General features: G+C 36.4%; 1 protein-coding gene across 2 annotated transcripts; it reads left to right on the forward strand.

Moving 5' to 3' along the window:
* Positions 1-2,697: 2,697 nt before the first annotated feature.
* Positions 2,698-24,444, forward strand: LOC116112830 (zinc finger CCCH domain-containing protein 13). Of its 2 annotated transcripts, XM_031398946.1 has the most exons (13): positions 2,698-2,788; positions 3,063-3,393; positions 4,024-5,140; positions 7,599-7,606; positions 8,252-8,427; positions 8,931-8,991; positions 9,099-9,197; positions 10,917-11,011; positions 11,397-11,510; positions 18,367-18,434; positions 23,027-23,137; positions 23,779-24,010; positions 24,218-24,444. In XM_031398946.1, exons 2-13 carry the CDS (start codon positions 3,156-3,158, stop codon positions 24,326-24,328), a joined length of 2,430 nt encoding a protein of 809 aa, XP_031254806.1. In that variant the 5' UTR covers positions 2,698-2,788; positions 3,063-3,155; the 3' UTR covers positions 24,329-24,444. The 2 variants fall into 2 exon arrangements, with proteins under 2 accessions (XP_031254806.1, XP_031254805.1); XM_031398945.1 differs by lacking the exon at positions 3,063-3,393 and having other exon boundaries at positions 2,715-2,788; positions 3,693-5,140.
* The last annotated feature ends 1,240 nt before the right edge of the window (positions 24,445-25,684 follow it).

Raw genomic sequence — 25,684 nt, forward strand, 5'->3', positions numbered from 1 at the left:
TTGAGTAATGACATATCCAGAGGTTCTAGCTTGAGCAGTGCCCTTGATTTGGAACAAAAGGAAGCAAAAAAGTCAGATGCATTAGCAAAATTACAAAATTCAATCATTTAAATAAAAGAAAAAAAACCAAGTACTGAAATTAAATGTGATTGTACCAGGGTTTGAAATCCTTAATACATTGCCATACCTATGCATTAGCTCATAATTTCTCTCATGATTTTTCTTAAGTATCTTAGTGATAGTCCTTGGACATTTTAGGTTTTACCCCATAATAAGATTTCAACATGACCCACAGTGTCTTGGGCTACAAGTCTTGGATCATGCTGAAGTTGCTACAACCTTTTTGCAATCCAAGTACATGTACATCAATTCAGGGTTATGCTCAGGCCTATAAGTCTTGATGCAAAAGGTGATATTAACACAGGCATGCATCCTCCGTGGACAAATCTCATATGCACACTCAGAAGTGCACTTAACCCTCTCGCTTTGATTCGATGCTCAAGACCCTTCTAAAATGGCCAATGTCTTCAAATGTTTGCTTCATTTGGTTGGAAAGCAGATTTGTCAAACTTAATGATGCTGTAGCAATCACTATCTACCTTCCCTATAACAAACACAACCCATTCTTTCGACCAAAAAAAAAAAAAAAAAAAAACAACAAAAATATCAATTAACGTTATCCAACACACATCATACCAAACTAATTTATGTACTCAGTTCACAACTACTTAAATAACATCATGCTTCACACCATACACTCAAACCCAATTAATGAAACAATAACCCTAAACATAACACAACACCATGTCTAACCAGTGCATATAAAGTTTTGAAAATTGCTGTGCCGTTTCTGATTTGGATATCTTNCTTCCAAGCTTCATCATAAAATCAGTCCAGTATCCCTATAAAATGACACATATACAAAAATGCTTTAACACCTAAAACAATTTAAAAAGCTAAGGGAAACTAAGGTTTTAGGATCAAGTATGAAAACATACCTGACCGAGATGTCTGTGTTGCAGTAGGTGGTGGAGTTCGAAGAGGTGTAATGTGATTAGGTCCTTATGATGATGGTCCATAAGTGCTTTCAGCTTGAGTAATGCCATATCCAGAGGCTCTAGCTTGAGCAGTGCCCTTGATTTGGAACAAAAGGAAGCAAACAAAGTCAGATGCATTAGCAAAATTACAAAATTCAATCATTTAAATAAAAGAAAAAAAACCAAGTACTGAAATTAAATGTGATTGTACCAGGGTTTGAAATCCTTAATACATTGCCATACCTATGCATTAGCTCATAATTTCTCTCATGATTTTTCTTAAGTATCTTAGTGATAGTCCTTGGACATTTTAGGTTTTACCCCATAATAAGATTTCAACATGACCCACAATGTCTTGGGCTACAAGTGTTGGATCATGCTGAAGTTGCTACAACCTTTTTGCAATCCAAGTACATGTACATTAATTCAGGGTTATGCTGAGGCCTATAAGTCTTGATGCAAAAGGTGATATTAAAACAGGCATGCATCCTCCTTGGACAAATCTCATATGCACACTCAGAAGTGCACTTAACCCTCTCGTTTTGATTCCATGCTCAACACCCTTCTAAAATGGCCAATGTCTTCAAATGTTTGCTTCATTTGGTTGGAAAGCAGATTTGTCAAACTTAATGATGCTGTAGCAATCACTATCTACCTTCCCTATAACAAACACAATGAACCAGCCCATTCTTTCGACCAAAACAACAAAAATATCAATTAACGTTATCCAACACACATCATACCAAACTAATTTATGTACTCAGTTCACAACTACTTAAATAACATCATGCTTCACACCATGCACTCAAACCCAATTAATGAAACAATAACCCTAAACATAACACAACGCCATGTCTAACCAGTGCATATAAAGTTTTGAAAATTGCTGTGCCGTTTCTGATTTGGATATCTTATAAGGGATGGACGATTTAAGCCAAATTATTTTTTAGTTTAAAAGTTTTGGTCACCTTACTTTTCTACAAGTATTTTTTTTTTTAATCAATTTTTTACATTTTTTATTTCTAAATCTTTCATATTTTAAAGTTCAATTTAATTCTTAGATTCTTTTTTTTTTTTTCAAATTTATTTTCAGTTTTCACATTATGTGATTTTAATTTTTCTTTAGATTTTCTAAGTTCTTTTTTCTATTTTTTTTTTAAAGAAAATAAGCTTAAATAATTTTGTGTAAGGTTTTAAAAAAATTAAAAAAAAAATGCTTTAAGCACATTTTAGACATTTCAAGGGTTAAACACAATCAATTTTCAATACAAAAAGGTCAAACAAAGCCAACACCCAAAAGCTTTGCAGTTGAAAAAGTTCAGGGGTAATTTAGTCATTTCATCATGTCCAACATAGTCCATATTTAATTTGATAGCCAAAATAGAAGGAAGAGGGTCTTATGGTAGTTTTTGATAATTGAGGGATCTAAGGAGTTTTGTGAGATTTTTAGGGGTCTACGTAACTAATGTAATTCGGGATGAAAAGGACCAGGATGACCCGGGCCCAGGCATGGTAAAAATCCGGGTCCGGGCTTTGATAGTCCCAGCCCGTGAATATATCAAAAAACTCTTCTAATCTCACGGGCCGATTACTAAAAACGGGCCTGCATTTTTGTAGATAGCTTACATCCCAACGTTAAATTTCAAGCATTGATCTGACCCAAAAAAAAAAAAAAAACAACTATTCAAGCATTGAAATTTGCATATTCGAACCCACTATAACCGGTTCTGTGCACTGGAGATGAATTATGGGTAAGAAAGCCTTCATTCATCATACATATTTTTTTAATTATGTTATTGTTTCTTCTATGTTTTGTTTACAAATCGTTGCCGCTCAACTTTCATAATTGTCGTCACCACAGCCTCCTCCATTGTATTTTATTTTTGTAGTTTCATTGCGTCTACCTCGTTTTTGTTTAGTAGGGTTTGGGTATCTAATTTCTGGTTATTACTTTAAAATCAACTTGAATTTAATTATGTTAATATTTATATATATTTTTTTAATTCTTGAATAGGATTCTTGCAGGTTTCAGTTTGATAAACATTATTTGGCGAAGGACAGAAGGAAATTCTTTTGATTTTGGAATATTCTAGTAGTAATTATTCTGGGATTTTCGTTATGAGTGGTGCTCCTCCTAAAAAATGTTATGAAGATGGTGGTCATTCCTCTTCATCGAGATATCCACTTGAAGACACAGGTACATATCCGAAGTTGACATCTTCTGGGGTATCAAATGAGTACCACCATCCGCCCTATGACGTGGGGCAAGATGCTCGGACGGTGAAGATTCCGCGGTCTGAATCTCGTGATATAGAGAGAAGATCTCCTCTGCATTCCGGTTATCGGATGCTCACATCTTCTTTGAATGATTCACATACAGATTCTCATCCAACTCCTCCGGGAAGCAGGCTGGAATCGAGGGATTCTAAGGATAATCAAAGGATAGNTACAAATCGTTGCCGCTCAACTTTCATAATTGTCGTCACCACAGCCTCCTCCATTGTATTTTATTTTTGTAGTTTCATTGCGTCTACCTCGTTTTTGTTTAGTAGGGTTTGGGTATCTAATTTCTGGTTATTACTTTAAAATCAACTTGAATTTAATTATGTTAATATTTATATATATTTTTTTAATTCTTGAATAGGATTCTTGCAGGTTTCAGTTTGATAAACATTATTTAGCAAAGGACAGAAGGAAATTCTTTTGATTTTGGAATATTCTAGTAGTAATTATTCTGGGATTTTCGTTATGAGTGGTGCTCCTCCTAAAAAATGTTATGAAGATGGTGGTCATTCCTCTTCATCGAGATATCCACTTGAAGACACAGGTACATATCCGAAGTTGACATCTTCTGGGGTATCAAATGAGTACCACCATCCGCCCTATGACGTGGGGCAAGATGCTCGGACGGTGAAGATTCCGCGGTCTGAATCTCGTGATATAGAGAGAAGATCTCCTCTGCATTCCGGTTATCGGATGCTCACATCTTCTTTGAATGATTCACATACAGATTCTCATCCAACTCCTCCGGGAAGCAGGCTGGAATCGAGGGATTCTAAGGATAATCAAAGGATAGAAACCAGGGAGTCCTCTGGCGAGGGAAAGAGGGATGCTCAAAGTGTTAAAGGTGAAAAGGATGCAAAATGTGATAGTAGAGGTGATGACAATAAAGAAGCAAAATATGACAGGGAGAATTATGGTGATCTGAAGAGTGATGCAAAGGTAGAAAAAGAAAGTTATATTGCTGCAAGTAGTCACTTGAACTGGAAAGAATCAAAAGATTACCCTAGAGGAAAAAGAAGTTCTGAACCACCAGCTGGCACAGATCCATGGTCACGTGGTAGTTCTCAAGGCCTGGTAGAGGTTGGAAAAGACTGTTCAGTAAAAGACCGTTCAGTAACTGAAGAGAGGGTTTACATGGAAACACAAGAGGCTATTGGGGAGAATAGAGTTGATTCAAAAGGTGAGGATAGATTTAAAGAGAAGGACAGAAAAAGGAAGGATTCAAAGCATCGGGATTGGGGAGACAGAGATAAGGAACGAAGTGATCGTAGGAGCAGTATGCAAGTAGGTAATATTAGTAGTGACTGCAAAGAATCCACTAGGGAAGAGAGAGAATCAGAGAAATGGGAGAGGGATAAGAAGGATCTTTTTAAAGACAAGGAGAGACAGAAAGAGAGGGAAAAAGATCATATCAAGAGAGAATCATGGAATGGAGCCGAGAAAGAGGGTATGGGTATGCACAATGAGAAGGAGTTGGGAGAGGGATCAGTCAAAGTGCCACCGCTAGAGCAGGAAAATCTCGTGTCAGAGCAAAAAAAACCAAAAGAACTTGATAGCTGGAAAAATGTTGATAGGGAAGCCAAAGACAGGAGAAGAGAAAGAGAGGTTGATATGGAAGGAGATAGACCTGAAAAGCGCAGTAGGTGCTACGATAAAGAATCTGATGATGGATGTGGTGATGGCGAAGGGGCTACAGAAAGGGAAAGAGAAGCTTTTAATTATGGAGTCCAGCAGCGTAAGAGGATGCTGCGACCTAGAAGTAGCCCTCAAGTTGGAAACCGTGAGCCTCGCTTTCGGTCTCGTGCTCAGGATAATGAAGGGTATTCTTCACTTTTCCTTTTTGTTCCTGATTTCAAGCATATTTGGCTTTAATGATCTGAATTGCATTATTTTGTATATATGGTGTAGAAATGTGCCTTAGAATATCTGTCATGAGTGGACAAATCATTATTGCTAAAGTTAAATTTGATAAGTTTAGTTTTCTTGAGAGAGGATAAAGTTATTCTTCCAGTATTGGTATATGGTCTATTTTATTGTTCGGAGTGAAGAAAATATTAGATTCAAGATGTTTGATTTTTTAAATTGCGGAATTGCTTACTTTAGTAACACTAAAACTAATCACACGCCTCTTATAGCGTCAAGTGTGAGATAGAGTAATACATCCCTTCCTTACGCTTTTATAAATATTTGAGTTTTGTTTATGACATCCTTCCTGTTAAGTTCTAGCAATAGGTGTTAATTTTTTTTTTTTTTTCAATTATTTCTTCTATCCCGTACTTGATTTTTTGTTATAAAAAATTTCCTGCACTTTTGAGTCTCTATGATGTAATTAGAGGGTAATCATATATGGCTTACTGGATACAAATTGTGTAACTGAATTGGAGTGGTATCAATATGGTCATCCTATGAAAGGGATGCAACATTTCTGGTACCAGTGTTGTTTTTTTCTCAACCACAAACAATAATTTGTACCTTAATTGATTTGAAAAGATAAGAAAAAGATATATGCATGCGTGAGATGTCAGTCAGTTACATGACTTTTACTCTCGATATGGTGAATCATTGATATATATCTTTACTATCTTATTTTATTTATTAAGATATTCCAAAATAATTGTCTGTGGAAAATGTTTAATCAATAGATTTCTTCTAACTTTTAAAATAATTGTTGTTAAACACTCGTAGTTGGGAATGAAGTTTATTTTATATTTCTTAGAATAATTGGTTTCACAGTTATAATTAGGGCCAATTACTTGGATTTTGAGTTTAAGTTTGTTGTTACACATGAATCAATTAGAGGCCATTACCCTGGTGTAATTGTAAAAGTATAGGAATGGTATGTGCAATTGCTTGGGCCCAACTCTTGAGAGAAGCCACTATATGCAAACATGTGCTGAAGAGTGGGACAGTACCAGAAAATCAAACCTAAGACCTAGTCAAGACCAAAACTCTTTGTCCATTAAAAAAGAACAAGGAGAAGAACTAATGTGAAAGTCATGAAGAGGAGTTATTATTTAGTGGGGTTTAAGTAAGATTTGTAATAACCCTCACCCAATACTTCTCATTGAATAATGAACAGGAGTTGCAACCCTCAGCCTTAATGGCTGTTTGTCCTGAAAATTCAAAGAATGCTCTGAATAGTTATAAGCCAGGGAGGAAGTTGTATTTGTTTGTTTTAAAATTTTTATATTATGTTTTGTAACTTCTTGGAAGGCTATATCAGGCATTCTGTTTGAGATACTATGAATGAGCATTTATCTTAAGAATTAAGTGTATGGGAAAAGGATTACTCAAAACTTAACCTGCTGCTTGAAACTACACCCAAAGCTGTAGAAATCAGCTGACACCCAGTTTTTTAATAAAGAACTTATAAAATATAATTTAAATTCCTAACTTACATCATATTGTGAAAGAAAATGCTGATGAAATGTTTGCATTATAATTGCAATTCTAACAATAATACATTGGGAGTCACTTTTAGAAAATCTTGGATCTATTTAGCGTTGCAATTCACAATAAGAATTGAAAGATATTTTTTAAGTCTTATAGCCAATTGTTTTACGGTTTTGGAGTCACTATTTATATCACTAGTTCTCTCCGCTGATGTAAGCAGCTGAACGCAGTTAAGGCCAATGTGCTGAAAATCTGATAAGCAACCAGGACACAATTGATATTGTAAACGAAATAAGTAACTTTATTTGCTTGAGGATATCCAAAAGGTTACTGGTACGTTGTTTTCAGAGACTAGAAACTATTATATTAACTTTAAGAATTGGTGGTATTTCTGTAAAAATGCCAAATCAATGAATAGTTCATACTCTTAGGCTGCTTCGGCATTGCAGTTTCATGCTTTTCACTTCACCTTCAAGATATGGTAATCTTCTCATGTACTCCTAAGATTCAATAACCTAATACTGTACACAGGTGAGAATTTTAGGAGGATAAAGAATAAAAATATTTTGTCCTGTACAAGATATGGACCTTTTGATAGGAAATGAATAAATGCACCTCATTGTTAACTTTTCCATCACTGAGGATAAGATAAAAAATTTTATAAGCTTCAAAATTGCAGCTTGTGGATGCCTTGATCCTCAACTTATTAGGAATATTATCCTGGACTTATTTTGGAATATCATCAATTTAGTTGGATGGATTGTATAATGCAAACATCAAATCTGATATGTACCCTCTCTTGTTGGCTGGAAGTTTTTTAGTTCCATTCTTTTTCCAAGGAGATGTACACTCACTGAAATTATTTCTGCTTTCTTTCTTTTGCAGATCTCAAGGTAAGCTGTGCATTTCCCTCTTGTTGAGCTCGAGCAGTGTTGCTTATTTTGGGTGCCGGGAATGTTTAACTTGGGCAAAGTTTATTTTTCTGGAAGAAGATTTACAAGATTACAAAGATATGTGTGCTTATAGCAATTTGTGTTGTTATACAATTTTGACACATCTGGTTAGTCATTTGGTGGTTGTGAATTAGTTAACTGCCAGACTCTGATGGATTGAATTAATCCATATTATTTTAAAAATTCCAAAGACTTTGTGTCAATACTCTCTTGGTTGTAAGTTGTAACTAGTTTGTTTTTAATTTTTTTTTCTTTTTTTTTTTTAACTTTTGTTTTCTCATTTTGGATGCATTTTAGTAAGTATAACTTTTAATCAGTTTAAGAACTAATAGACTTCAGCCCTTCCCCCATTCACTACTGGCTTTATTAAATCGACTCTGACAATGAATTATACAGCTTTTTCCGTCTTTTTTTGTGCTGTTTGCATCATAACTTGTTATGTGCACTGTTGAACATTTGTTATTTGGTGGAAGTTGATCATTTTGTGCTCTGTGATGGAGCATAAATTTTTTTGTCATTATGGTTTTGGAGTTACATGATTTTTCTTCTACAGCTGCATATTTTATTTTTTTGCTTGTGTTTCAGGTAAATCCGAAGTATCTTCTGTTGTTTATAAAGTTGGTGAGTGCATGCAAGAACTGGTAAAGTTATGGAAGGAATATGAAACATCTCAAGCTGATAAAAATGGTGAAAGTTCTGTTAATGGTCCCACTCTTGAAATCCGGATACCAGCTGAGCATGTTACTGCCACAAATCGCCAAGTAAGATCAAGCTACTTTATATTAATATGGAATGGATGAATTATCTGTAAACTTTTTAGTATGTGATGTGCTTTTTCCTTTGGTAAATCTATTCTCTTTCCTATTATGGATGTGTTTGTGCTGCTAGCTTTTAGGTCAATTAATAAATGATAAGATGTTTTGATTGCAATATGTTTGGAACTTTTGGAAATTTCTTTTTTTCCTTATCATACAAGTGCTTTAAACACTTGAAAAGTATTCCAAAATTTCATAAGGTTCTGTGGTGTTTGTATTTTTCTATCAGTGAGTTAAAGGGCAGGTGGAGTCCTTAGCTCTCTTGGGTGCACTAGTTTTCTTACTTCTCCCCTCTTCCCCTTTTTTAACGTATTGCAGAAGTAGCACACTTCACTGCAGCTAGTTGTAGCCTTGCATGTTGCATTTTGTTAATCCATACTTTTCGTTAGCACTGACAGATGCTAATGTTGTTACCACACTTCTCAGTTACCTAAGTTAATTATGTTCAGGTCAGAGGTGGCCAACTATGGGGGACTGATACATACACAGATGACTCTGATCTTGTTGCTGGTATGTGGTGTTTGAAGAAGTGATTAGAGATAATCTTTTCAATGTGTGAATATTAAAATTTGGTGGTGTCTAAATTCTAGAATTGATCTGGGGATCTTGTTTTCCAGTTCTCATGCACACGGGCTACTGCCGCCCCACTGCATATCCTCCTCCACCTGCTATCCAAGAGCTTCGTGCAACAATCCAAGTACTACCTCCTCAAGATTGTGAGTCCATATTTTTCCTAACTTCCTTTTGTTTATATGCTAATGTTTGGAAAATATAACCAAATTGTATTTTCAACCTAGGCATTGCATGAGTTAAGAAAGATATATTCTGAGTCGGCATTTTTTTCACATCTATGTCCTCTAGCTGGCATCCATGTGTAGCAGGGTTGTGTTCAGTTTGGATTTGGCAATATAAAAATAAGATTGACAATTGTATCAATGCTGATTTGGTGACAGTAAGAATATGTATTTTAGACCTTGACTTTTGCTTAAGTGCTTGTTGAAGTTGAATCTGGAATATCAGGAGTTGACACTTTCTTCAGCTTTTCTGATAAGTTTTATTGTTGGGCCTTGGCTTGTGACTCTGAGTCTTAGTAGTTGTGTGCTTGCACATTGCTGGAGCTAGATTGCCTTTGTTTATGTCATTATGTGCTTTACAAAATGATAGGATAATGAAAGATTTGAAGGTCTATATATGGGTGGAGAATTTGTTTTGCTCGAAGTTATTGCATAATCCTCATTGGGAATTGTCCTTATAAAATCTCTATTCCTATTCTGTGTGTGCGTCTGTTTTGACAAGAGACCATTATAATATTATTAATAGAATGGATAATTTTCAAAAGTTCACGCTCAGTCCAGTAAAATATGTCTAGGTTACAGAAGCAAAAATATTTTTGCGATCTTTGTACTGAGAATGTGCAAAGTTGAAAACTGTCAAAAAGCCAACTATACCATCCAACTCTCAATAACACGACCTATTTTGACACATGTATTTACCTTGCATCCCTCCAAAGTAAAATTTATGAAGATGAAAGAATTATCTTGAAATTCTTTTGACACTGAAACCCAAAAAAGAGAAGCAAAGGATCGAACTTAATCCACAAGAATAAAGGTGTCTTCCTCTCTTTGAGCATCAAAAAGCTTGCTATTTCACTTGTTCCAAATTACCCAGAAAAGTTCATCATATCAGCTACGTAATTTTCAAGACTTAGTCATAACATTAGCTTCTAGGCAAGTAACTCATTCATCAGTCCTTTTAGAAGCTTATGGTAGTGTGTGCTCATGGTTAAGAGATCTATAATATAAAAATTGTGGTATGGTTGGCTATAGTCATTCACATTGCTAATTTTGCTATGATTCTTGGACACTTATCTTTTAGAGAAGTCGCAATGTTGGGCCTTTGAGTTGAAGATAGACATTCATGTTTATCCTCATATATAGGAGAAGGCACGATTATTTGCCTAAAATATATTTAATACTTTTAGGAGTGCTCGACAAAATTTATATGGCCCTATCTCTACTTCAACGTTTGATTTTTTTCTGTCTTTGATTTTCTTGTAAACAAATTAACACGCATATATTAGCATATATGTTTAATACTTTAAATGCTCCAATCTTCATTTTTATTACTGTGGTTTCATGTCTAGATTTTTTAGAATTGCCTTATCTCGCACTGTCCAAGTTGAAGCACAACTTTCATGTTTATGGTTATAAATAATAGAAAAAAAAAAATTGTTGAGAAAGTTACTTCATTGCTTGTAGAGGGTGTTGGATACCATTTTATTAGTTTGTATGCTATTGGTCTGGAATTACCTGTATATATATATATAAGCAATGTGCTTTCTGTCTAATTAGCTAGAAGTCAAGCTTTTGTTTTTCCATTTTGCACTTCTGCAATTTCCATCACAACTCATGCTTAACCTTTAATGTTTGAGCTAGGTTACACATCTGAACAAAGAAATAATGTACGTTCCCGTGCTTGGGGGGCTGGAAGTGGTTGTAGTTATCGTGTTGAAAGGTGCTGCATTGTGAAGGTGACAAACTGGTTATCTCTGTCTTTTCTGCATTAGAAATATCTTAATGATAATGCTGTTTTATTCTGTTAGAGATGAGATGTTGAATAAATTTGTTATTGTTACGAGTGTTAATCATATTTTCTAGTTCCTTTGGATTCTAAATACCCTATTTTTATTTTTGTTTACTGTTTTGTTGAGAGCATTTTAGTGGGGAGAAACCATTATGATATTTTTATTCCTTCAAAATTTTTAAAGTCATACATACATATTTTTGTGTCTATTTAGTTGCAGAAAGGAGGTGGAACCATTGATCTGGAGTCTTGTCTTACATGTTATGATATTGTTTCTCCTTCAAATTTTGTGGAGTCATACATATTTATCTGTGAGTCTATTTTGGTTTCAGAAAGGAGGTGGAACCATTGATCTGGATCCTTGTCTTACACATTCATCAACAGTGGAGCCTACCCTTGCTCCAGTGGCAGTTGAACGGACAATGACCACAAGGGCTGCAGCTTCGGTATTACATGACAATCTTTTATTAATCTAAAGTGGAATTTTATCTTTTTTGTAGTTGACTTCTTTTTTTTTTTTTTTTGTCATATGCAGCTCTTTACTCATCATATATCATGTATAATCTTTCATGAAGCTATGCAATGGAAACAGTTTAGACTTTTTCTCATTTATTGAATTATTTAAAATTTTGACTGAGTGCCTGTTTGATATGGTATTTTGAAAGGCAGGGCTGTTTTAACACACACACACACTTTTTAATTATTTAGCGTTTTATATATATATAACAATCGAGTGACCTGCTGAGATGTGATCCAGTGATGGACATTTATATCTATATAGGGTATGAGCTACAAAGGTTATCTGAAACTTATAAACTATTTTTATGCGGTGTGCAAATCATAATTTTTGTGGGTTTCAAAATTTTCTTCTCATAATAAGCTACATTGTTACACTTATGGCAGGTTTTGACTTGTGATAATAGTTTTGCATTATAGAAAAAACTTAAGATGCTGTAGTCTTCTTTTATTGTGAAATTATAGGGGTTTGTTCCAGTAATTAATTTATGATTGAAGTTTATTTCAACTGGCATTTTTTTGGTTATTTAGACTGCCTTTTATCTTCTTGAATAAACCAGTGGACTTATTTCGGCTGATTTTTTATTGTTTATGTTTTATTGCTATTTCTTCTGGGTCATCCTTTGTGCTACTTGGGAATTGTAGGTTGTTTAAATTGTTGTCTGATAGGCCCCCTATCAATAAGGTTTATCAATACAAGGGCAGAAGGGTGTGAGACGTGTGAATCATCAGTAAAGGTGGTCTCTAAAAGTTGTTATGCCAGTAGGATTCAGTTAGAGGAAAGAGACGTGGCAGTAGAGTACGTGGCAGGAAAATGGGTAAAGCTCACTAGTATATTAAGGCAGTTAGAATTAGGAATAGGGATATCATTTTTCTCTGAAAGGTTGTCAATGGAGGCCCCTAGCTCCTCGAATTGCTAGGACTTTCCCTTCTTGTTTTCTTTACTTTTGTTGAGTCTGTTCAATCTTCAATCAAAATATTGTTGGATTACATAGTTGTTCTTGATTTTGTGGATGTGCTGTGCGTGAGTTTTTATTGAATTTGCTGGGGTCCCATCAAATTGGTATCAGAGCCAAGGTTTTGGGTAATGGTAAAAGCAAAAATGGAACAGAGAGTTATCGGAATTGAGAAGGAGATGGGAAACATGAAAGAAGAAATGGGAGCATTAAGGGTTACCTCCTTGAGCTTCGAGAATGGACGAGGAATAGAGATGAGAAAGGCGAAAGTAAGAACACTGATAAGGCAGGAAGTGAAACACCGGAAGGATCAAATAACCTTGATCGACTGAAGGGAATTGAAAACAGTAAAGAAGAGCGCAAAGTAAAAAAACTGGAATTACCTGTGTTCAATGGCGAAGATCCACTAGGATGGACTTTCAGAGCCGATAGATATTTCTAGATGAAGAAATTTCAGGAAGAAGAAAAGGTGGATGCAGCTGCTGTTTGCATGGAGGGACGCGCGTTGAACTGGTATCAATGGGTTGACACCCGAGCAGCGATTCTATCATGGAGCTCCTTCAAGTCAGCGCTGGTGGAACGTTTCAGACCATTGCACCAGGGGACAGCTTACGAGGCTCTGGTAGCGCTGAAACAGTTGGGAACTGTGACTGAGTTCAGGGAACAATTTGAGGCACTGTCAGCTCCCTTGCATGAGGTAGGAGAAGACCTCCTTATGGGAATTTTTTCAAATGGGCTGAAGGAGGAATTAAGGGCTGAAATGAGATTGTGCAGGCCCAAAACATTAATAGAATTAATTGAGCAGGCCCATTGTATTGAAGAAAGAAATTGGGTTTTAGAAAAGATCAAGCCCAGATTTAATAGAACCCACTTAACCCACATAGCCCAAACCCATAATCAAACCCACAAACCAGATTGTTTCCCACGGGTGTCTTCAAATCCAGATCTGAACCACTCAAATGGGTGGAACACTGCGATGAAAAACGCAGAAAATTTGCATGGGGTGAGATCGCAAAACCGAAGCTAGGAGAGGGGAGGAACCACGCCAGCCAAAAGTGATGGGTTCCGACGGTTAACGGAGGCCGACATCCAGTATAAACATGAGAGAGAATTGTGTTTTCGTTGTGATGAGAAGTTTGGGCCCAACCATCGGTGTAGGAACAAATCTCTACAGGTTTTGTTGATGTTGGAAGAAGAAGAAGATGCTGAGAGAGAAGAAGTAACACCGGAAGCCTATGATGAACCAACCTCAGAAGGTAATCCTCTTGCTCTGTCTATGCACTCTATTGTGGGGATGACTTCAGACAAGAGGAGGTAATTGTGCTTGTTGACAATGGGGCTTCCCACAATTTTATTTCACATGACTTGGTCCACAAGTTGGGATTGAGTGTGGAGAAGGGGAAGACTTTCGGAGTCATGGTTGGAAATGGTTTCACGATTAGGGGAGAGGGAATTTGCAGAAAAGTTGAGTTAAAGATCCAGGGAGTAGAGATACAACAAGATTTTTTTCCTTTTGAATTAGGTGGAGCTGATATTGTGTTGGGAGTTGCGTGGCTGAGCACTCTAGGAGACGTGTGCTAACTGGAAAAATCTGACTATGGCTTTTGCCAGAGAAGGAAGGAAGGTCACGTTAAGGGGAGATCTTGAGTTAGTCAAAACCGTGGTATCACTCAAAGTCGTGCTGAAGTCTGTACAGAACACAAGGGCTGGGTATGTAGTTGAATTCTGCTCCATCGAAAGCAAAAATGTTAACGAAGTTGAACAGATTGACCCAGAGTCTCAGAAGTGGTGGAAGAGTTTAGCCAAGTCTTTAACCCACCTACCAAACTATGTCTCAAAAGACCCACAGACCATGCCATAATTCTCCAAGATAGGTCCAAACCCCCTAACATCCGTCCTTACAAGTACCCTTATGTTCAGAAGAATGAAATTGAGAGATTGGTTGGGGAAATGTTGATAGCAGGAATAATACAGCCCAGCACAAGCTCTTTTTCCAGCCCTATCTTACTATTGAAAAAGAAAGACGGGAGTTTGCGTTTCGGTGTGGATTACGCGCCTTAAACAGCCTCACTATACCAGATAAGTTCCCCATTCCCTCCATCGAAGAATTGTTGGATGAATTGGCAGGTGCAACGATCTTTACTAAATTGGATTTGAAGTCCGGGTACCATCAGATCAGAGTCAGAGAGGAAGACATAGCGAAGACTGCTTTTCGAACTCATGAGGGGCTCTATGAGTTCCTAGTGATGCCCTTCGGATTGACAAACGCCCCCTCCACTTTCCAAGCCTGAATGAACACCATCTTCAAGCCAGTTTTAAGGAAGTTTGTCCTGGTTTTCTTTGACGATATACTTATTTACAGTCCAGATTCGCACTCCCATTTGGAACATCTTCGACAAGTTTTTCAAATTCTTAAGGCAAACGAGTTAGTAGTCAATCGCAAGAAGTGTTTGTTCACACAGCAGAAACTTGAATACTTAGGCCACCTAATTTTAGCCAAAGGGGTGGAAGCTAATCCGCAAAAGATTGCCTCGATGTTGTCTTGGCCAGCTCCCCGTACCATAAAAGGGTTGAGGGGATTCTTGGGGCTCACAGGCTACTATCGTCGTTTTGTCAAGGGATATGGTTTGATCGCACAACCGTTAACACAACTCCTTCGGAAAGACTCTTTGACATGGGATGAGTCAGCTCAAAAAGCCTTTGAATCCCTCAAAACAACAACCACAACAGTTCCGGTGCTAGCCATGCCTGATTTTGATTTACCCTTCGAAGTACATACCGATGCCTCGGGGCAAGGAATGGGGGCTATTTTGGTCCAAAAATCACGCCCAATTGCCTTTCTTAGTAAAGCTTTTTCTTGTCAATCAAAGCAGAAACCGGTGTATGAACAGGAACTCATGGCTATAGTGTTCGTTGTCCACAAATGGAGCCACTATCTCATTGGGCGCAAGTTCATTATTCGGATGGATCAGCGTAGCCTTAAGTTCTTGACTGACCAGCGAGTAAAGACTCCCGAACAGCAAAAGTGGATTTCAAAGCTTTTGGGGTTTTCTTTTGAAATTCACTGCCAACCAGGATCCTCCAACCAAGTAGCAGATGCACTATCCCGTCGAGAGGAGGTAAGTGAGCTAGCTGCCATATCCGTGGCCCAGTTTTCAGACTTTGATGAATTAGCTTCTGAAGCTCAACAAGAACCAAAGCTGTAAACCATTATACAGGATCTATTGTTCAACCCCACCAGCAGACCCCACTACCATCCCGAAAAGGCTGTCTGCTTTACAAAAACAGAATTGTGCTTCCAAAATTCTCCAAGTTCATTCCGAAGCTACTTGAGGAGTTTCATGACAGCCCAAGCGGCGGGCATGCGGGTTTCTTTCGCACGTATAAAAGAGTGGCTAGCCTTGTGTTTTGGGAAGGGATCAAGAGGGATGTTCAAGAATTTGTGAAAAGATGCATTGTTTGCCAACTCAATAAACACTCAGCCCTTAAACTAGCAGGCCTTCTCCAGCCCCTACCCATTCCAACTCAGGTATTTGAGGATATTAGCATGGATTTCATTGGAGGTCTACCTAAGTCGTGGGGGCATGATACTATTCTCGTCGTAGTCGATAGACTCACCAAATATGGCCACTTCATCCGTCTTTGCCATCCCTATAATGCTAAAGAGGTGGTTGCTATTTTTCAACAGAAATTGTAAGGCTCCATGGTTTTCTGAAATCTATTGTGTTCGACAGAAACAGGATTTTCATTAGCCAATTTTGGCAAGAACTCTTCAAGGCATCGGGTACTACGCTGAAATTCAGTTCTGCCCACCACCCACAAACAAATGGCCAAACAGAGATAGTGAATAGATGTGTGGAAGCCTACTTGCGGTGCTTTTGTAGCTCTAAACCCAAGCACTGGTCACGTTGGCTTTCTTGGGCAGAATTTTGGTACAATACAACGTACCACAGTTCCACACAGATGACCCCTTTTAAGGCTCTCTACGGCAGGGATCCTCCTACTCTACTAAAGTTCACAGATTGCCCATCAGCAGTAGAGGAAGTGAATCAACAGATGCTCGAACGTAACACCATCTTGGCGGAACTTAAACATAATTTATCCGTCGCTCAAGGGCATATGAAAGAGAGTGCAGATGTACACCGCCGAGATGTGACTTTCCAGCCTGGGGATCATGTGTTTTTGAAGCTCCAGCCTTATAGGTTTAAGTCCTTAGCCACGAAACATAATGAGAAACTAGGTCCCCGTTTTTATGGCCCTTTTTCCGTTGTAGAACGCATTGGACAGGTTGCATATAGGTTGGCTTTGCCTTCTACTGCTCGCATTCACCCGGTTTTCCATGTGTCTCAGCTCAAGGGTAGCCTGCACAACTCTGTTCCCATCCAGCCCCTTCCCCATGGCCTCACCGAAGACTTGGAACTCACTATCCAGCCCGAATCTGTGTTAGCAGTCCGCTCCTTAATGGATGGTACCACAGAAGTGCTTATAAAGTGGCAGACCCTGCCCCTGTTTGAAGCTACTTGGGAAGCCTATGACCTCATCAACCTCCAGTTTCCTCACTTCCACCTTGAGGACAAGGTGGTGAGACATGTGAATCATCAGCAAAGGTGGTCTCTAAAAGTTGGCATCTAAAAGTTGTTATGCCAGTGGGATTCAGTTAGAGGAAAGAGACGTGGCAGGAAAATGGGTAAAGCTCACTAGTATATTAAGGCAGTTAGAATTAGGACTAGGGATATCATTTTTCTCTTAAAGGTTGTCAATGGAGGCCCCTAGCTCCTCGAATTGCTAGGACTTTCCCTTCTTGTTTTCTTTAGTTTTGTTGAGTCTGATTGTAGTCCTCTGAACTGTTTGATCTTCAATCAAAATATTGTTGGATTACATAGTTGTTCTTGATTTTGTGGATGTGCTGTGCGTGAATTTTTATTGAATTTGCTGGGGTCCCGTCATTGTCTTATCTGACTTGGTCCGTTAGGGTATGAATTTGCAGTTCGAGAATACCTTTGTGGATTGACAAGAGAGCTTGTTGGAACTACAAATTTCTGTAAAACATTGTTACTTTTGCTGAAACCTATAGCCTGACTTGTGTCTTTGACCTGTTGGAAAATAAATTAGAAGATTCTTTCTTAATTACTAAAATTATTATAATACCCTTTTATGAGGGTGTTCACGATTTTGCATAAACAAGAATTAGAGAAAACAAATCCGGGAGGGATACATTGCAATCTTTCAAAAGCTAGGAACTTGGGATCTTCCTGAAACCAGTCTTGTAAATCAGCAAAGCCTATATTATTTGAAATCCAATTAAAAAAGGGGGTGTATAAGAGAATGGTTATCCATGCAGAGGTCAAACTTCAACAAAAATAAGAGGCTTCCTTAAGTAGAGAGTAAGAAATCACTCGGCTCTCAGCTTATTGCATAAAAAATTGTAGAATTAAACATAATAGATAAAGAACTTTATACTTTCTTAATACTACCTTTGCATGTGATAATATAGAGATTGGTAAATAGCATTCTAAACTGTTCTATATTTTTATTGTATTGAGTGCTATTTAAGCTGTCTGTTGGTAAGTGATAAGTTGTAAGATGGTTTATGATACTTTATTGTTCGTATTTACATATAGTTTCAACTGTTTACTTTGACTTTTAGAATGTGATTTTATGCTTTTCCATCAGAAATACATTATTGTCATTATTCTATTTATATTTTGATCAACTGCCTGGAGGGAAAGAAATTTATGGTTCGAATCACATATTCTTTTCACATCACGTGTCTTTACATTTTATGTGTATTAAATTGTTATTGGCTTACGTAGTGGCTTTTATTCTTCAGAATGCATTGCGGCAACAACGGTTTGTGCGGGAAGTAACAATACAGTACAACCTTTGCAATGAACCCTGGTACACCTAAGATCTTCATTTCTATAATTGTTGCTTGGGTTTCTGAAGTCGGGTTTGTTTGTAGTCTTTGTCGTTGTATTTTAAATTAGAGTAATAATAACTGGATCTACCCTATAAGTTCTATATACTACAAAATACTTGTGCCTGTGGTTATGTTTTTGGGGTGATTCTCCCTGATAATAGATCATTTTTCAGGTCTTTCAATGGCCTTGGTATCTCTTTCCAAATTGTAGGATGTTTTACTATTCTGTTTCAATGTTCTGAAGTAAAGTGCTTTTGCTTCTGCACATGAGTTTGTCCGTGATGTTTCTGGATTAATAGTCTATTCCTAAGAGCTTTGTCTCTTTTATAGCATGTTCATTAACAGTAGATTAAATGATGGTAACAATCCAGTTAAAACTTCTTTTCCATACAGCATTAGGAGTATTTTCATGGCTGTGTATGTGGAAAATGTTATTAACCTATTTGGACCTTCCTTTCTATGACTTGAAGAGTACCCAGTAAATAAGATGATAGTTCCTGCCCAGTTACATCTCGGGGGTGCCATATGCCTTCTTTGAATTTAAATGTGGATACTTCAGCATATTGCTCTGTTTGATAACATATAGATATAATACATATTGATGTGTCACTGTGTATTTGGGTCTGTAACCAAGCATCCCAAGGTATATGTGGGACCTTTTAGTTGACACGAGGTTTTAATAGCTTAATTATCATAACTAGTGTCTAGAATTTAGGGCAGAGAAGAAAAATGTTTTTCTTATTATTTCACGAATAGCAGTACAGCTTTTTATAGTATTTACAATAGACTAAGTTGGGAAATATCCTTAAATGCTAAAGATACAATCCGCTTAACTAGGAAAGAAATAAACTATATTTACATCAAATATACACTTAGCAAAGATAGAATGATCTGACCAAATTAAGGAGATTTGGTCAAAGAATCAAAATCTTCCAACACTCCCCCTCAAGCTGGTCTAAATATGTCTTCCATGGCCAGCTTGCACACCATATTTTCGAACTGCTTTTTAGGCAATCCTTTTGTGAGAATGTCAGCCACTTGTTCACTTGTAGGAATATAAGGCATGCATAGTACTCCAGTGTCTAATTTTTCTTTAATAAAATGCTTATCGACTTCCACATGCTTTGTTCGATCATGTAACACTGGATTATGTGATATTGAAATAGCAGCCTTGTTGTCGCAGTACAACTTCATTGGTAGTGGATTGGTAATTTTCAGTTCTTCTAGGATCTTTTTAATCCAAAGGACTTCACAAAATCCTAGGGCAATAGCTCTGTACTCTGCCTCAGCACTTCTTCTAGCCACCACTGCCTATTTTTTGCTCCGCCAAGTTACTAAATTTCCTCCCAAAAAGGTGCAATACCCTGAAGTGGATGTTCGATCAGTTACACTGCCAGCCCAATCCGCATCTGTGTAGGCCTCCACTTGTAAATGCCTTGTTTTCTTGAATAATAGTCCCTTTCCAGGTGATCCTTTTAGATACTTTAGGATTCTAGACACTGCTTCAAAGTGTTCCTTACCTGGAGCATGCATATACTGGCTCACAAGACTCACTGCAAATGCTATATCAGGTCGTGTGTGAGAGAGGTAAATTAGGCATCCCACAAGGCGCTGGTACAATTCTACGTCTATTACCTCTTCAGCTTTAGCAGGAAGAAGCTTCTAATTAGGTTCTAAGGGAGTCTCAGCAGCTTTACAACCAAGCAAACCAGTTTCACTAAGCAAGTCTAGGACATACTCGCGTTGTGACACAACAATACCACTTTTTGATCTAGCAAACTCCATGCCCAAGAAGTATTTCAACTCACCTAGATCTTTAATTTCAAATTCAAAAGCAAGAGCTTTCTTTAAGCTGCCAATCTCTAATACATCATCCCCTGTCAATATAATGTAATCAACATAAACAATCAGACAGATATTTTTCCTTCTTTAGAGTGTTTATAGAACATTGTATGATCTGCTTGACTTTGGATATATCCATAACTTCTTACAACACTCCTAAAACGCTCAAACCATGCCCTTGGCGATTGCTTGAGGCCATATAAGGTCTTTTTTAGTTTACAGACCTTACCTTTGCCAAGTTCCTCCTCAAATCCGGGTGGCAGCTCCATAAACACTTCCTCTTCTAATTTCCCGTTAAGGAATGCATTTTTTACATCTAATTGATGTAAACTCCAGTCAAGCTGTACTGCAAGGGATAACAAAATACGAATTGAATTTATTTTGGCAACAGGGGCAAAGGTTTCTTGNGGTTTCTTAAGTTTTTCATCGGGTTTGTATGTAGATTTTGTCTTTCTCTTTTCAAAATTAGAGTTATAATAAGTGGATCTACCCTATAAATCTATATACTACGAAATGCTTGTGCCTGTGGTTGTGTTTCCATGGTGATGTCTCCCTGATAATAGATCATTCTTCAGGTCTTTCAATGGGCTTGGTATCTCTTTCCAAATTCTAGGATGTTTTACTATTCTGTTTCAATGTTCTGGCGGAAGGTGCTTTTGCTTCTGCACACGACTTTGTGTCTGCGATTTTTCTGGATTAATATAGTCTATTCTGAAGACCTTTGTCTCTTTTTTAGCATGTTGATTAACAGTAGATTAAATGATGGTAACAAGCCAGGTAAAATATTTTCCATGCAGCATTAGGAGTATTTTTATGACTGTATGTGGAAAATGTTATTTGGACCTTCCTTTCTATGACTTAAGAATACCCAGCAAAGAAGATGATAGTTACTGCTCAGTTACATCTTGGGGGTGCCATATGCCTTCTTTGAATTGAAAGATGGATACTTCAGGATATTGATCTGTTTGATTTCATATAGATATAATACATATTGATGTGTCACTGTGTATTTGGGTCTGTAAGCATATTTTTCTCTTACGAAAACACTCTTTCTAATTCTGAGTGAACTTATGCTACTACTGTTCTCCTGAAATCAAAGACCTGAGCATCCCAAGGTATATATGTAGGACCTTTTAGTTGACATGATGTTTTGATTGCTTCAGTATTTTGGATTTAAGTATTATAACTGATGCTATGCAATTTTTTTTTTTTTTTTGCCAATCTGTTAGAACTGGAGACAAATAAGGGTTTTGAAATTCGTAGGGGCCATTTGATTATATCTTCATGTTCTATATTCTGTCAAAAGAATAGCAAGAGATGAAAATTGTATTTTGCAAGACTAGAGAATTGTTTGTTATCATTGTCTAAAAACAATATTTTGAAACTGAAAACAAAGATATTTTGGTTGAGTATTTTTTTTTTTTTTTTTTTTTTTAAATTTTCAATTCATAATCATTTAGATACGTTATTAACTTTCTTAATAATTTTAGAAATAAAATGAGAGATATTTATGGAAAATTATTAAAAATAAAACAACTCAAAAGTGTTGTCTGATTTTGACAATTGGGCTGATAGTTGTTTTCCCTTTTTATTTAGTTATAATGGAGAAAACAAGATTTTCTATTTTTTCTGAAATAGAAAACCAAGATGCATGTTGAAGATTTAGAAGAAGAAAAAAATGAAATACATGCAACGGAACTAGAAAACCTACCACACCCTAGGCTTCTACAATTAGATTGGTTTTTGGCTCAGTTATATGAAGTGTTGCAACAACCAGAAAAGTAATTCATCATGTTAATGGTGCAGCCAATGGTGGGAGTAATAATCGAATGAATAGCTATAACTCGACAAGGAAACAAAGCAAATAGTGAGCCCTTTTTTTCTTAATAATTTTATTTTTGAAAAATGTTGGCAAAGATCCGTGAAGGAACTCTTGATGCAAAAAGCTTTAGGAACTTCAAAAGAAGACTTAGGACTATTAATTTGTTTTGAAAGATGAATTTATGTTTGAATAAAAATGGTTTTTGGTTTTGTAATTTAATTTCTAGTTGGGTCATTTTGATTATATAATATGGGATTGGGGTTGGGCTAAGTTTTGTAGGTTTATTTTGGTAAAAGTTTTATTCTGATGGGTTGAGTTTTTGTAGTCCTGCATGAAGAAGACTTTCTCAGCCTATTCTTAATATTCGGGTATAAACCTATAGTTCATAGCTATAACTGATGTTTTCCTTATCCATAGTTTGCTTGGCCTAAAAATCGTATGTTACTTTGAAGTTGTAAGTCTAAGAGAAAAGTAATTTAAATTTAATTTTTCGCACTTGCTTCTGTATCTTTTATTTGAGATCTTACGGGTACTTCTCTCTTTAGATATGTATGGTGTGTTTATGAAAGAGTTTATCTTCTTTGTGTAATCCCACATCACTATGGGGTAAAATTTAAATTTAAGCTCTCTTTTCTTCCCATAAATACATATACGACTACAGTTCTAATGTTATGCACTGTTATAATTTTGAGTTTTCAGTGACAACATATGTATCATATTGTGTATATCATTGCTAATTTTTAAATTTTAGTTGTGCTATGGCTGAATACATTTCTACTTGTCCTATGTACATTTATTTATGTTATACTTTGTTGTTATTGTTTTTGTTATTTCATTTTTGGTTTACAATTTTCTTTTTATCCCTTCAATGCTCAAGTTAATTTTACTATTTGCAAACTTATTCAGGATTAAGTACAGTATAAGTATCGTTGCTGATAAAGGACTAAAAAAGCCTCTTTATACATCTGCACGTTTGAAGAAGGGAGAAGTTCTTTATTTAGAAACACATTCATGCAGGTAATTTTTCCCATCTTTTTGACGTTTGTTGCTCCTGCAGCATGATTAATTTCATCTGGGATTCTGAAAAATGATGCCTTATTTTAATAAACTTCTGTAAGTGGTTGCTTTCAGCATTTGTTTTCATCTTTTTTATTTGTCTTATTGTCATTAGAATTTTTATGCTTCATACAACAAATATCAAATGTAAGAAATGATACTTGGATTTGTCTGTGTCATCATGAGATTAATTTCTTTGCCTCATCATGTAATGTGTGGCACAAAATCAAACAATTCCTAGCTTAAATTCTTTTTGCTTTTTCTTTGCTGGAGTAGCTAGTTCCAAATTTAAGATTCACACGTGTCCTTGGACAATTGCCAAGTTGATAAAATTGGATTGGTCCTATATTTCTATGGTCAACTAGATGCACCTTTGAATTCTGAATCCTTTTGTTCTTTGAGAGTGCAAATGATTTTCATTTTTCATGTCTCTCTAAAACAGAAATAATCAGTTATTTATCCTGTTTGTTGTGGTTTGAAAGAGAGCTGTTATATATTTACACATACATATAATTTTCTTCAAATAGTAATTTCTGGAACCTCTTAAGTACATGTGACTAATACTTTTTGATGATTTTCTAATCTTGAGTTGTGATCTGAAGGTATGAGCTCTGTTTTACGGGAGAGAAGATGGTCAAAGCTGTGGCAGGATCTCAGTCACATGATTCAGATACTGATAAGTCTCAGAATCATCACTCAAACTCTGCAAATGGTGAAAAGAACGAAGGTGATAATGCTATGATTGATGTTTTTCGTTGGTCTCGCTGCAAGAAGCCCCTTGCCCAAAAAGTCATGCGTTCGGTTGGAATCCCACTGCCCCTTGAACATGTGGAGGTACTTCATCTCACATTCTCTTTTTCATTCTTGTTGCATGATTAGAAAAAAGAATGGTAGGAGAGTTTCCAAATTACTTTGTTTTGACTATTGTTTAAGAATTCTCTCTTTTCTATCACTTTTCCATAAAAGAATTGGATAAAAGATTCTGGTTATGAAAGAACAGTCAATGAATTGAACGACTTTTTTGTGTTTGATGTTGAACAGGTAATAGAAGAGAATCTTGACTGGGAGGATGTTCAGTGGTCGCAAACTGGTGTTTGGATAGCTGGAAAAGAATACACCCTCGCTCGGGTGCATTTTCTATCTTTGAACTAACTATTTATTTTGTTTGTCAGAATGATGTATAACTATTTGTCTTCATATTTGTACAAAGCAAAGACTGATTTTCAGAACGCATTGTCGAAATAATATATTCAGCGTTATTAATGATATGGGCAACTTTTTTTTAACTGCAAAGGATTAAGAAATGAAGAGGGCTTGGTGTTGGAAGTGCTACAAGTGCCAAGTTTGAAGCCCCTCCAGTGTTAATCAGATTATGACTCAAATTGGTAGATTGATATTTTGTTCTTTAGTGAATAGCGATTTGATGATTGTCAAAGGTCTGGTATCATTTTTGTGTTCGTGGTTTAAAACTAGTATTAAACCACGAATAACATAGATTTAATAGCTAATATTTGTTAGGGTACCTATATAAAAATTTATGTTGGAAACCAGCCAAATTGGCTTTTCACCTTATTAAGTGTAATTACAAGTTTTGTATAACTCTTTAAAATTAGTGAAGGCTATCTCTCTTCTGCAGTCTTGTAAACTAAACTGAAGTCGTGCATCAGCTACACAATATCCATTAAACCCATACAACACTTACTTATCTGATCAACCCTTTACTTATATATTATTATATAATTCATTAATTATTATATATTAAATTATCAATATTGTTTGAATTAATAAAAAGAGAACAAAAAACTCAAATGTAGAAAAACTGAAAAAGAAAATTACAGGAAACATGATTTGGAAATGGAAACAGAAAAAACGCTTTCTCTAATTTTAACAGTAAAAATCAATTAGCTCCCCTACAGTTTGAGAAATACAGGGTTTCGAGAACTATTATGATTTGAATCAAATTACCCCCAACCATTCTAGAAACTAACCAATCAGCCTTGAAATCTTAACTTCGTCCAACCTCTGTTAAATATAAGAGGATATGAGTATATGACGGTAATTTCAATTCCTCTATTTTCCTTTCTCCCCCTCTTTGTTCTTTCTTTTATTCTTTTCACCCTCATTTTTCTTCATCTCCCCCTTATTCTTATCTTTTGTTTTTTGTTTCTCCCCCTCATTTTCCTCTTTCTCCTCTAGGCATGGCAATGAGGCGGGGATCTCATTCACCGTACCCATCCCTACCCTCAAAATCATTCCCCACCCTCGCCCCATCCCCGTTACGGGGATAACAGGAATTCCCCTTCCCCGTCCCAAAGGGGGATGTTGGAGGCCCATTCCCGCCTCGTTAATTTTATATAAACATAAATTAATTTGAGCATTACCAAACACAATAGTTAATTCTCGTCCACATGACAAACACTTAAATTAATCGTTTAAACATAATTAATTATACATAAATATGGGTCAAGGTTTGTTCTTGTTCAATTGTTCAGGGTGAGGGAAATTAGG

This window comes from Pistacia vera, unplaced genomic scaffold (genome assembly GCF_008641045.1).
Source record: "Pistacia vera cultivar Batoury unplaced genomic scaffold, PisVer_v2 Contig67, whole genome shotgun sequence".
NCBI classification, from domain to species: Eukaryota; Viridiplantae; Streptophyta; class Magnoliopsida; order Sapindales; family Anacardiaceae; genus Pistacia; species Pistacia vera.

Bases quoted from the DNA above. Each gene is read 5' to 3' on its own strand.
- LOC116112830 (XM_031398946.1), top strand. From the start codon at position 3,156: ATGAGTGGTGCTCCTCCTAAAAAATGTTATGAAGATGGTGGTCATTCC. The intron at 8,992-9,098 runs GTATGTGGTGTT...CTTGTTTTCCAG, and splicing joins TGACTCTGATCTTGTTGCTG to TTCTCATGCACACGGGCTAC. The intron at 24,011-24,217 runs GTACTTCATCTC...GATGTTGAACAG, and splicing joins TGCCCCTTGAACATGTGGAG to GTAATAGAAGAGAATCTTGA.